Raw genomic sequence first — 11,763 nt, forward strand, 5'->3', positions numbered from 1 at the left:
CCAGCTCCCCCACATATTGCCCCTCCCCAGGGCATTAGGGAAAGGAGGAAACAGTGACATCCCTAGCCAAGAAGCCCTACTGTGCCTGCAACTCCTTCCCCTGGGGTTCATGGCTCTGCCGTGGCCTGAGCCTCTTGGGCTGACTGTACCAGAGACGGGGTATTGGGCCCTAGGGGGGGAGCATCAGCGGGCTCTGGGAATGTCTCTGGCCCCAACCCCAGCTCTGCATTCAGCTGCTCCAGCTCCCCCTGATCCAGCAATTCAAAGTCCTCAGTGGTGAGTGCCTCTTCTTCCTCGGGGGCAGGCAGGGGCTGGGGTGAGTCCTGGGGAAGAGGCGGGAGTACTGAGGGGGAAGGGGCCGGGTCATTTTCAGCAAGGCAAAGTAAGGGTGACAGGGCGCTAGGTGGAGTGATGAGATCACCACTCACTGCCTCTGGGCTCAGTGTCTCCACTGGTCCTCCAGGGGAGAGCATCACTCCATCTGTGGGAGACCCCGCCCCATTGAAGTGCGTGTTCACAAAGTGAAGGGGGGATGAGAGCCGAAGCAAGGTTTCCTTGGATGCCACATCTTCCTCCTCCAAGTCCAAGTCTTGCCTTGAGAGGGCCTGAGGGGAGCCCAGCAGGTCTTCGGGAGGGGCCAGGTCTGTCTCCTCTCCCTCCCCCAGCTCCCGACTCAGGGCCTCCTCTGGCTCACTTGGCAGGCTCTGCTGGTCCAAATCTGGGCAGAAAACAAAGGGCCAGGAATGGGCCTGCTGTGCTGAGCAGCTGCAACAGGCCAATCAGTTCGAGGTTGAGAACTCAAGACATGGAAGGCTGGGCCAGGCCTTAGGCATTAAGGTCTTTCAGGAGTTTGGAGTAGAACTAGAGGATCAGCTCCCCACAGAAAACACTTATGGGGGCAACTGCCAGACAGCACAGCCAGCATCCCATGACAGGGAACAGGAAGCTTGGAGGGGACAAAGGACCATACCCTCCGACACGTCAGTTAGTTGTGGAGTCGTCGCCCGGGATACAGAGAAGCCACCACTTTCCAAAATCGAAGCCTCCTCATCTGACAGCTCTGAGTCTGTAATGGCCAAAGCCAGTGCTGTTTTCTTCACATCCACCTGCAGGAGAACCAGGATGAATGTCACAGGCAAGGGGCTAAGAGAGCCCATTTTCCAGGAGCATCCCTGCCCCACCACCAACCCCCACCCTGTGGAGAGGTGGCTGCTCTAAAGCAGAGCAATTCTCCCCCAGCCCACCTCCCTTGGACCTCACCACTGGGGAGAAGCCAGCCAGTTCTGCCTCGCTCTCACTCTCTGTCTCCGCCAGTGGCTCATCACCTCCGGGGGGTGCATTCTTCCCCTGCCGCTCTAGAGAACCAAGAACAGCTGGGCAGTGACCAAGCAGCAACAGTGGTGGGGGACAAACACTGCCAAAGGTATGGAAAGTATCTAAATCCCAGGGCATTTCACAAGCTACAAGCCAAGGTCCTCCAGCATTCCCCCCTTCTGGGTCATGGAATCCCCTTACTCCTCTTGTCGTGTTTGTGATGCAGGGCATCAGCTTCCGCCTTCATGCTGTAGTCCAGCTGCATGAGCAGGGGCTCCAGACGAGTGTACATCCTCTGGATCAGTTCATGATAAACCACCAGGGGCCACAGCAGGATACTCAGCACTGGGGGTTAGAGTGTCCACTCAGAGATCCCTAAGCCTATTTCCCAAGGGCCCTCATTCAACTGATGCTTAAACAGAAAAGGCTGAAGGAAGACAAAGTCCCTTCCTGAGGCTGTTCCAGCTTCTTCCCACATCCACTGCCCTCCCCAGATGACTATTCCACTGTTACTAATACTACAGCATCCCCTGGAGGTCTCTGTAAATGGGTAACTGGGCAGACAGTGTACCATCCGCCCCTGGGTCAGTCCATGGAAAGAAAACAAAGACAGGGCTTTGGAAAGGGGAGAGGTCAGACCCTACTCACAGACAATGTAGGAAATCATAATCCCCGGAACATAGTGTCCCAGCACAGCCAGCACAGCACAGCCAGAGCAGACGCGAGCACAGAACTGCAGAGGAGAGCACAGGATCTAAGAACTGTAGGCTGAGGTATGCGCTCCACTTATCCGGGTAAGAAATATTACTGCTCAGCTGGTGGAAGGAGGCGTATGCCCTCTAGGAATGTGGTGATCCAGTTTAGTCAAGTGGATGCCCAGGACCACCAACTAGGAAGTTTGCAACAAACACTGCCAAACACCTATAATTCAAACTGGTCTCTCTTGGCAAGAAACCGTGTCAGAATGGCAGAAGCTTATTCTGCCTCCTGTACCAGACTACTAGCTGTAAATCTTGCCTCAAGAAGGCACCAGGCCTTATCCTTCAGTCTCCAGCTGAGGAGTTCGAGTCACTCCTCCCCACCCCCGCCTCTATTTCTCCACAGCGTAGAGAACTGTTGTGTGATGTGCGGGAGGTTACCTGAGCTGGATTCTGCCTCTTGTACTGCAGCAGCTCCTGCAGGTGAATCTGGAAGGTGAGCCAGCTCTCAGCCAGGTATCTGCACAACTCGGGCACACTCAGCAGGTGCGGCCGGGCGCCTGACCCCGCACCCTCACTGGGGAGACATGACACGACCCCTGGAGGCCTCAGACACCAGCTTCCTAGGCACTCAAATCCCTCTGAGAATGTCAATGAGCTCTCTAGTCTAAGGAAGTGGACAAGCCCACCTCCCAGAGGGAGGCCATCCGGGTCCTGGGGAACAAAGCCCAGAGCTCCCAACCCTTTGCCCTGAAAGGAGCAGGCACACAAACACCTATGCAAGAACCTGGGACCAAGCTTGTTGCCAGTGCATTCACTATGCTGGGGTCTGTGCCTGCAGAAGCTGCAGTACCGCTGTGCACTGTGGCGGTGAGACACTGGCACCAAAGCAAGACAGGGATTGGGCATTTGTCTTCGAGGGGTGGCCTGCACTCACCTGTCAGAGTGTGGCTCCTCTGGGGATGATGCTTTAGAGAGAGAAGGAAAACGAGTTATTGAGGTGTCGAGCTCTGGGAAACACTGCCTAAGCCAGAAACAGCTGCCCTTCCTCTGCAGTCCCAGAGTGCTTTTTTGAAATGCCATTTGCAGGAAGTATTACATTGTTATTGTCGTTTGTATATCTGTCTCCTTTAGACTTTACCTTTTTCCACAATGGGAACAACATCTTATTCACGTTTACACCCCAAACAACTCACACACAGTCTGGCACCTAGTTACTCCAACATGTCAATTAAGTGAATATGTGGACAACAAAAAACACAGGAAGAGCTAATGCTCCTACAGTTCCTATCATATATGAAGCCCAACCACAGGCACATAAAGTGAGTTCACTTCTTTATTCTCCACCTCCTTACGAAATAAGGTTTACAGTCCCTGTTTCATAGTTGAGGAAACAGGCAAACGCAAATCGGAGATCAAGTGACTTTTCCAAGGTCACAAACAGGGTAAATGGGAGAGCAGGCAATGGAACCCAGGCCATCTGGCTGCAGAGTCCGCAGTCTTAACTACTACACACAATAACATTAATTTTGAGAAAGGGGAAATTATATTTCCCATCTGGGGAAGCAGTTGTGCTTTGGGAGGCAGGTGGCCTGCTGTACGCTCTCCTCACCATTCAACCCAGCCAGGTGAGTCAGGCACAAAACAAGTGCTCAACGGGGCTTGCTGAATGAATTAACACTCACCTGAGATGTCAGGGAGGAAGCGAGGCTGCCAGAGATCCAACAGAAAATAGGCCAAAAGTGAGATGCTGAGTAGGAAGAAGGGCCGTAGGGAGGAAGAAGACAGCAACCTTAGGGAGAGACAGGCAGCTCAGCGGTGAGTGGGTGAGAAAGGCTCCCACATCCATCGCAAAGGCGGAAAAGCGCCCACTGATGGGGGAATGGGAACCTCCAGGCCTAACTCGACACCCGAAGACAGAGAAATGGGGCAACCCAGGCGGACGACGACCTTTAAAAAACAGCTGATGGGTCAGTCCCCCAGGACAAGCATCTTCCCCAGAAAGAGGAATCCGGGCTCTCCCGCCCCCGCTCCACCGCGCAGCCCGGCCCCGCCCCCCTCCTCCGCGGCCCTTACCAGAAGAGGCCGTTGAGCGCGGCCGCCGTGACCAGGCTGTGCAGCGGCTTTTCCCACACCAGCAGCCGCTGCGCTGCCGCCAGCACCGCCTCCCAGCCGCGGAGCCGCAGCCACAGAGCCGTGGCCAGGCGTCCCACCGCCTCGGCCGTGGCAGCCTCCTCCTCCGCCTCGCCGGTGGCCTCACCCATGCCTAGGCTCAGGCCCAGGCCGAGGCTAAGGCCCAGCCCCGAGCCCCCACCTGCGCCGGTGTTACCAGCGCCACCGCCACCGCCACTCGCCATGGCCCCGCCGCAGCCGCCGCCCGAGCCCGCGAGGAGCCAGGGCTGCGCGGCTGCCGCCGGGGGCGCACGCAGCGGAGAAGGCCGCTGAGGCCGCGGACGGGCGTCACGTGACGGCGGAGCGACGAATCCGTCACGTGACACGCCCTAACCGCCGAACTAGGGCGGCCGGAGCCTGCGCGCAGGCGGTTGCCGGTGACCCTGCTCCTACGCAGGTTCGTGTTTTGGCTGCGCCGAGCGGTGTCTGCCTGTTTCGGACGGAAGGACGGAAATCTCCGCCTTTACCCACCCCAGCCAATTTTCTTCTCCCTGTGTAGTCAGGGCGGCTAGGGAGGCTGGTCTTGGCCCGGTATTTCTGGCGTGATGCGGCCGACAGGGTCAGGGAGTGGGCTTCAGATGCCCAGTATACCCCGAGAGACGTGCTTCTGCTCTGGTAGCGCGGCGACCTTTCCTTTACGCGACACTCGACGGTACTAGTCTTCCCAGTTCCCTCTCCTCAGCGAATAAACAAACAGCAGCGCATGACTCGACAGACTCAAAAACAGCTTCAGCTATTAAAAGTAGTTTCCTTCCCATCTTTCTGTAAACTCTCCCGCCTTTACGCATGGAAAACTCCTTCCAGTCCCTTGCTTAAGCAAGAGATTGGGGTCTGGGGGTGAGTTTAAAAATAAAACCCTGTTTAGGTGCTGTTTACTCTTTGGGGGGCATAATAACACCATTTGTTTTTGTTTTTGTTTTTTGCGGTACGCGGGCCTTTCACTGTTGTGGCCTCTCCCTTTGCGGAGCACAGGCTCCGGACGCGCAGGCTCAGCGGCCACGGCTCACGAGCCCAGCCGCTCCGCGGCATGTGGGATCTTCCCGGACCGGGGCTCGTACGAACCCGTGTCCCCTGCATCGGCAGGCGGACTCTCAACCACTCCACCAGGGAAGCCAACACCATTTGTTGAGGCTTAAAATACAACAAGCGTTTTGTGTTTCCTTGAGATCATTTCATCTCTGCAATAATCCTACAAAATACGTGTTTAATTAGGTCTAAAATTCCAAGCTGTACAAAATGAAGATGTACAGCCAAAAGTGCTCTTGCCTTTTGTACACAATTCACTACTGTTAAATTTTTGTGTACTCTTCCTGACGCTTTTTTATGTATATTATTCTGTGTGTGCGTATTATCTCCTCTTTAAAAAAACAATTGCGAGAAACTCCCTGTCCTGAGTCTTTGTTTTATTTACATCGGTATGAAAAGTTCAGCCGGGCTCGTTCATCCTCACTGCGCCATGGTCCCCTAAGAATTGTTCCGATTTCTCAGACGAGGGCACGCTGGGGCTCAGCGATACCAGGAATAATAGCCCGGCTCCTTCCCGGCGGTCGGGGCCGGCGGCTCCGGCCAGCGGGAGGCAGGAAGTCTCGGGCGCTGACTGGCCAGCGGCGCCCCATTGGCCTCTAAAAGCAGGGCAGACGCGCGGCGCGGCAAAGGCACAACACGCGCCTCGAAGCCGGGTCTCCTCTCTACTGGGTGAGGTGGGCGCCCTGGCCCTTGAGCTCCACTCCCCGAGCCCGGAGCCCAGATCCCGGGGCCAGGAGCCCGGAGCCCGGAGCCCGTAGCCCCGCCCGGAGCGGAACAGGAAGAGACTCCCGCCTGCCCGGCCCCGCCTGCCGCCTCTGGCCAGTGGCGGGGGGGGCTCCACCGGCGAGGGTGGAGGCCAGCTTGAGGGAGGCCGGCGGGTAGGTGGACAGGCGTTCAGGGGCGGTTCCGCGGCCCCGTTACAATTCGTTCCCTTTCCTTCCACCCTCGCAGGGCGGCGGCTGGCGGCGCGATGGACCTGGCCGGGCTCCTGCTGGACGAAGAAGGCACATTCTCCCTCACCGGCTTCCAGGACTTCACGGTGAGCGTGCGGCCCGCCACCTCCCCTGCCTCCCCGCGCTTGGAGCCGGGACTCCGGGCGCTCCCGTCGGGGCCCGAGCGGGGCCGCGAGCTCGCCTGATGGCTCTGCCGAGGAACCAGGCGGTAGTCGCTCAAACCGTGCCTACTCGAGGCCCTGGCTGCTTGGGCCCCGGGGGTGAGCCGCGGGGTACAGGGCTGTGGAGTAGGAGGTGGCCAGCCGGGGCCTTTCTCAGAGAACTTCTCCTCCAGAGCCCTCAGCGAAGAGGATTCCACCCGCTGTGGACAGACTGCTATTGGCAAACAGTCCGGAGAATGCGGGGCTGGGTGGGGCATGGGCCCCCGCTAGCGGTGAGGCAGGCCTCTCGCCCGGCATCCCCCTTCCAGCCGGGATCCATGATCTCCATCATATCCTTCCCTGCCCTTCGCACTCCACCACCCTCCTGCCCTGTTCAGTTCCTCCCAGGACACCAGAAGCTGAGTGCCCGGATCCGAAGGAGACTCTACTATGGCTGGGACTGGGAAGCTGACTGTAGCTTGGAGGAGCTCTCCAGCCCTGTGGCAGGTTAGACAGTGTTGTGCGAATGGGCCAACGAGAAGCCTGAAAATGGGGTTGTCAGTGGTCACCAAAATGACTCTAGGTGTACCCTGGGAACTGCACTGTCTCTTCACAGCTGGTGCATTTGATTGGTGTAAGCACTAGGTTTGTATTTCACTTTTTTTTTAAGCCTAGATGAGGAGGAGACATGGCTGTTTTACAAGTCTATATCATTCTTGATTTGTATACCAGAAACTTTAAATTTTCCGAGGATACATGTCATATATTTCCGAAACAACGCATGTGTACCTTTTCAAATGAATTAGAGTAAAGAACAAATCTAGATAATTTCAGGTGACAGGGAAATAAGCCTTCCTCCTGGAAGGAGATGAAATTCAAACCTGGAATGGGCTTTTCGTCTCAGTGTGGGAGAATTTGATGTCTATTTTGTTATTATGGTTCTGCCCCCAAGGCCTCAGATAATGCAGTGTTGGGTCTTCTGCTGATAACAGTGGGGACAACTTTGGAGTTGTTTGCTCACTGTGTTCTCCTTCTGCCCCCTGCAGACATTGCTGTGGAACTGCTCCAGAAGGCAGCCCCCAGTCCTGTTCGCAGGCTTCAGAAGAAATATGTGGCCCATGTGTCCCGGTGAGTCTGCAGTCGAGAGAGATGGAGTGAGAGTGTTTCGGCCCTAGAGAGAGGGGAACGGTTATCTCTAAGGAGAAGTTGTAAAGATACAGGGATGAGCATCATAAGAGTTACAAGAGCTGAAAGACCCTTGGGTTTAATTACTAATCCTTTTCGCCACCCAGGGAGGCATGCATTTCCCCGTGTGCTATGATGCTAGCTCTGGTGTACATTGAGCGGCTCCGGCATCGAAACCCAGACTACCTACAGCATGTGTCATCGTCTGACTTGTTCCTGATCTCCATGGTAAGATGCCCTCTTCCCTTCATCTCTCTGGTGAGCCGGGAGCCCGGTGTGAGCTCTACTGACACCACCTCTGGTTCCTCTGCAGATGGTGGCCAGTAAGTACCTCTATGATGAAGGGGAGGAGGAGGAAGTCTTCAGTGATGAATGGGGAGCTGCTGGGGGTGTGGCCGTGCCCACTCTCAATGCCCTGGAGAGGGGCTTCCTGAGTGCCATGGTGAGTAACTGTTCTCTCTCGCTCTGTTTTCCTGGCCCATCTTTATATTCCTTTCACCCTTTGTCTTTTATCTCCCAGCTTTCTGCCGTCTCTTCATTTCTCTTTTTGCTTGTCCTCCCTGTGCCTTCCCTTGTTACTGTCTTCCCTTCTAGCTTTTCTGGAATAAGCACACCCTTTGGAGGTTCCTGGCATGGTGAAGCCAGAAATGGAGCATCCCTCATCACCAACCCTCCAGGCACCACAGGGGACACTCTGAGTCAGAGCTTATCTTACTGGGCTCTGATTATTTGCTTCCAGACTTTGTCTGTCCCTAGGTGCTGGGCTCCCTATGAGTACGGACCATCCTCAAGAATACTTTTTCCCCTTGCTTTTAATGGAGGCTGCAATATGAAACCAGATATGTGGTGACTAAGTAAGTTAATACGTAAAAGCTTTTGGAACAGGACTTTTCTGGTGGTGCAGTGGTTAAGAATTCACCTGCCAATGCAGGGGGCACGGGTTCGAGCCCTGGTCCAAGAAGATCCCACGTGCCGCAGAGCAGCTAAGCCCGTGTGCCACACCTACTGAGCCTGCGCTCTAGAGCCCATGAACCACAACTACTGAAGCCCGTGTGCCCAGAGCCCATGCTCCGCAACAGAGAAGCCACCACAGTGAGAAGCCCATGCATTGCAACGAAGAGTAGCCCCTGCTCACCACAACTAGAGAAAGCCCGTGCGCAGCAACAAAGACCCAATGCAGCCAAAAATAAATAAATAAATAAATTTTTAAAAAAAATAATAAAATAAAAACTTTTGGAACAGTATCTGGCACACAGTAAGAGCCAAGTGTTACCCGTAGCAGTGGTTGTACTTGCTCCTCTGGGTCTGGTTATTAATTGACTGTGGCTCATATCCAAGCCTGGTTCGATGCTCTTCTCTTCCTACCCACAGGATTGGCGTCTCTACACTGACCCTCGGGAGATCTTTGAGGTGCTGAGCTGGCTGGAGAGCTGGTAGGTTCCAGGAGTTAGGAAGAGGTTGAGGGATTTGCGGGGAGGCTTCAGCCATAAGAGCTAAACAGAGATGAGGGTGTGTGTAACTGGGGGAGAGAGAAGACGGGAAAAAGAATCGCCCAAGGTAGTGGTTCCCAAAGCTGTCTGCGGTCCTCTTTGTAATAACCTTTGGGAGGATGGGAGAAGCTTATTTAAAATACAGATCTTGGTCTCATTCTCAGTTTCTGGATCAACGGGTAGTCTAGGAATCTGTACATTTAACAAGTTCCCTAGTGTTTCCTGGTGGGTCCCCAGGGGAAAGAGGGTGCCAGTGGGCCAGCTGCAGGAGGGTTGCAGACTCTTTCTGTCTTTTCTCCTCTTTCTGCAGCGTGGCTGAGCAGCAGGGCCGCCGGCGGGGCTGGTACACCTACACAGACCTGTGTGTGCTGCTGGAGCAGCCTGCCTGGCAGCTGACCCTGGGCTCCCTCTGCCAGTGGCTGGCAAAGGTGAGGAGGGGTCAGGAAGGATAGGGAGCTGGAGCTGGCTGCGGTGTAGGGTGGGATGATGTAAAGCAAATACGGAAAGGCTCAGGAGATGAGGTTTGGGAGTAGATGGTGATAGAGAGCTCTCACTTGAGTACATGTGTCCAGAAATAAGGAGTGGGTGTGTTAATGACAGTGAGAAGCAGGTTTGGGGGAAGGGGATCTGGGCACTGACCTTTCTTAATCCCTATCCTGCAGGTGTCCTGCCTGTTAGCTATGGCGTATGTGAGCAGTGTGGCCCTGGCTGTGGCATCGATGGCCGTAATACACCAGTCCTTGGGGCTGTCCTGTAGCCCCCCACCTGGCCCCCCAGACCTTGGACTGGCCTCCAGGTGCCTTTCGGAACCCTGCATACCTGCTTCGGTGCCACGGTGCCTGCCTTCTCCTGCTAACGTCTCCAGCTGCCTGGAAGTCGATGTAGGGCCGCGTCCACTCTGGGGCAGCCTTCTGGCCTCACGGGCTCCGCCACCATTGCCTCTCCCAGCTGCTCCGGCTCCTCTCGCTCTTCTCCACAGCTGCCCCCTTTGCCAGAAGCTCCAGAAGGACTCACCAGCCTGCCGTACCTGCCACCACCCCAACCATACCATCCCCACTGGGCCTCCCAGCCCCCGGTACCACTCCCACGGCCTGGCTCCCCCCTGGCCTTGGAGCCCGATGCCCCCGCTGCTCCCACAGCCCCAGCAGTGTTCCCTCTTCGGCATCATGGAACTGGCCCGCCTTAAGTCTTTCATTTTTCCAGGCTAGGTAGGGTTCTGAGGAACGCATTAAGAGGATTTGGGAGTCCCTGAGAACCTGGAGGGGCAAAGCGTGATCTGGGTTCTTGGCTGGTCCCCTGTCCTCCTGAGTGATGGAGCTTAAGGGCGTTGTGGGGCAGAAGGACTGAAGGTCACTTGCTCTTCCGCCCCTCAGTGGCTGGCTGATTGGCCAGGGCAGTGGTGGTGCCGGGAGAAGCTTCAGCTCAGCGACCAGGGGCGTGTCACAGGTGGACAGGGGACGAGCCCCTGTCCCTCCATTTCCCCTGGGCTCTTTTAGACTTTTGAGTTTCCTAGGAAGAGGGGAGGGAGGGAGGAAACATTGGCCACGGTCTGTGTGATGTCCCTGATGGAGGAGAGGCAGGGACTGACGGGGCCACCCACGGTGGGAGCTGCTGCGCGCAGGCGGGGTGAGGGGGGAATCCCTCTCCACACCCGTCCCTGGGACTTAGTCTAGAAGAGCCAGGGACTGCTGGGACCTGCAACCTGGCCCTTTCGTCTTCCACCCTTCTCTTCTTAGTCTCCCGCTCCTGGGCTTCCCTCTCTTCTGGTTCCTCTCCCGGGTGTTCTCTTCACAGGCCTCTCTGGCCACTGCTTTGTATCTGGGTTTTTCACACTTTTTGTAGAACCAAGATTTCAATAAACAGTTTCAGTTGCGTGGCTTGGACCCTTCCTTCTGCAGCAGCCCTCGAAGAACTCTCCTCCCCTTATCTACCTTCTCGGCCTCGCTGCTCCCTGTTGCCATCATCTTGCAACTCCTTCTCTCAGCCCCGTTCCAGAACTTCCCTGTTGTTTGATGGCCACAGACTCCCATATCAAGCTTCTCCCTCATCCCTGCTCCCGGCACCCTGGGGCCCCAAGCGTTGCTCGACTTGGATGCAGTGGGGTGACTGTGCCACTCCAGGGGGTCGTAGCCCTGTCTGTCACAAGTTCTGATTGAGCACTGATTGAGTCTTTGTGGATCCCTAAGCACATCTCGTGGAGAGAGGCCAAGCCAAGTATCCAGCGGAGCCCCATGAGCTTGAGGGCAAGCCCAAGGACACCTTACTTCTCTCCTGACATCCTTTCTGGTCCGACATGTGGTCGTCTTTCTGGTCTGACACGTTAGGTCGTCGTTATTAAAGAGAAGACCAAGGCTGGGTTATCGCTGGAGGAAGGAAAACCGAGCAGCCACAGCTGGACTAAGGTTATTTGGGACCATGGAAGAGGATCCTCAGCAGGGCTGGTGCTGCTACCTAGGGTGCATCTTGGAAATTTATGGGGCTTTTTGTTTGTTTGTTGGCCGCACCGTGTGGCATGTGGGATCTCAGTTCCCCGACTAGGGATGGAGCCCATGCCCACTGCAGTAGAAGCATAGAGTCCTAACCATTGGACCACTGGGGACGTCCCTATGGGACATTTTTTGATTGACAAAAATTTGAAGGGAAGGGACTCGCTGGCATTTAGTCGCCCTGTACAGGATGCTACACGTCCTGAAATGTGCAGGAACCCCCCCCCCCCCCCTATTATGAAGAATTCCTGAGACAATTTTTGAACCACCGATGTACGTCACGTATATGAAAAGCCTGT

General features: G+C 55.7%; 2 protein-coding genes across 4 annotated transcripts; one reads left to right on the forward strand and one right to left on the reverse strand.

The window, feature by feature from the left end:
• Positions 1–107: 107 nt before the first annotated feature.
• On the reverse strand, positions 108–4,369 carry RETREG2 (reticulophagy regulator family member 2). The gene is made up of 9 exons (XM_007445827.1): positions 4,089–4,369; positions 3,698–3,804; positions 2,950–2,980; positions 2,454–2,589; positions 1,963–2,047; positions 1,516–1,659; positions 1,261–1,355; positions 971–1,106; positions 108–718 (listed from the first exon to the last, which is right to left on the reverse strand). The coding sequence occupies exons 1-9, from the start codon at positions 4,367–4,369 to the stop codon at positions 108–110; spliced, it is 1,626 nt and encodes a 541-aa protein (XP_007445889.1).
• Positions 4,370–4,531: 162 nt separating this feature from the next.
• On the forward strand, positions 4,532–10,851 carry CNPPD1 (cyclin Pas1/PHO80 domain containing 1). 3 transcript variants are annotated; one of them, XM_007445830.1, is made up of 9 exons: positions 4,532–4,581; positions 6,162–6,249; positions 6,702–6,810; positions 7,350–7,431; positions 7,596–7,716; positions 7,802–7,930; positions 8,860–8,921; positions 9,289–9,406; positions 9,641–10,186. In XM_007445830.1, exons 2-9 carry the CDS (start codon positions 6,181–6,183, stop codon positions 10,184–10,186), a joined length of 1,236 nt encoding a protein of 411 aa, XP_007445892.1. In that variant the 5' UTR covers positions 4,532–4,581; positions 6,162–6,180. The 3 variants fall into 3 exon arrangements, with proteins under 3 accessions (XP_007445892.1, XP_007445890.1, XP_007445891.1); XM_007445828.1 differs by lacking the exon at positions 4,532–4,581 and adding an exon at positions 4,730–4,836; XM_007445829.1 differs by lacking the exon at positions 4,532–4,581 and having other exon boundaries at positions 6,082–6,249; positions 9,641–10,851.
• Positions 10,852–11,763: the final 912 nt, after the last annotated feature.

This window comes from Lipotes vexillifer, unplaced genomic scaffold, assembly GCF_000442215.2.
Source record: "Lipotes vexillifer unplaced genomic scaffold, Lipotes_vexillifer_v1.1 scaffold965, whole genome shotgun sequence".
In the NCBI taxonomy this organism is placed as follows: domain Eukaryota; kingdom Metazoa; phylum Chordata; class Mammalia; order Artiodactyla; family Lipotidae; genus Lipotes; species Lipotes vexillifer.

Bases quoted from the DNA above. Each gene is read 5' to 3' on its own strand.
- RETREG2 (XM_007445827.1), bottom strand. From the start codon at position 4,369: ATGGCGAGTGGCGGTGGCGGTGGCGCTGGTAACACCGGCGCAGGTGGG. The intron at 3,805-4,088 runs GTAAGGGCCGCG...TCTCTCCCTAAG, and splicing joins GCGCTCAACGGCCTCTTCTG to GTTGCTGTCTTCTTCCTCCC. The intron at 2,048-2,453 runs GTAACCTCCCGC...TCTCCTCTGCAG, and splicing joins AGAGGCAGAATCCAGCTCAG to TTCTGTGCTCGCGTCTGCTC.
- CNPPD1 (XM_007445828.1), top strand. From the start codon at position 4,730: ATGCGGCCGACAGGGTCAGGGAGTGGGCTTCAGATGCCCAGTATACCC. The intron at 4,837-6,161 runs GTACTAGTCTTC...CCACCCTCGCAG, and splicing joins CCTTTACGCGACACTCGACG to GGCGGCGGCTGGCGGCGCGA. The intron at 8,922-9,288 runs GTAGGTTCCAGG...CTCTTTCTGCAG, and splicing joins CTGAGCTGGCTGGAGAGCTG to CGTGGCTGAGCAGCAGGGCC.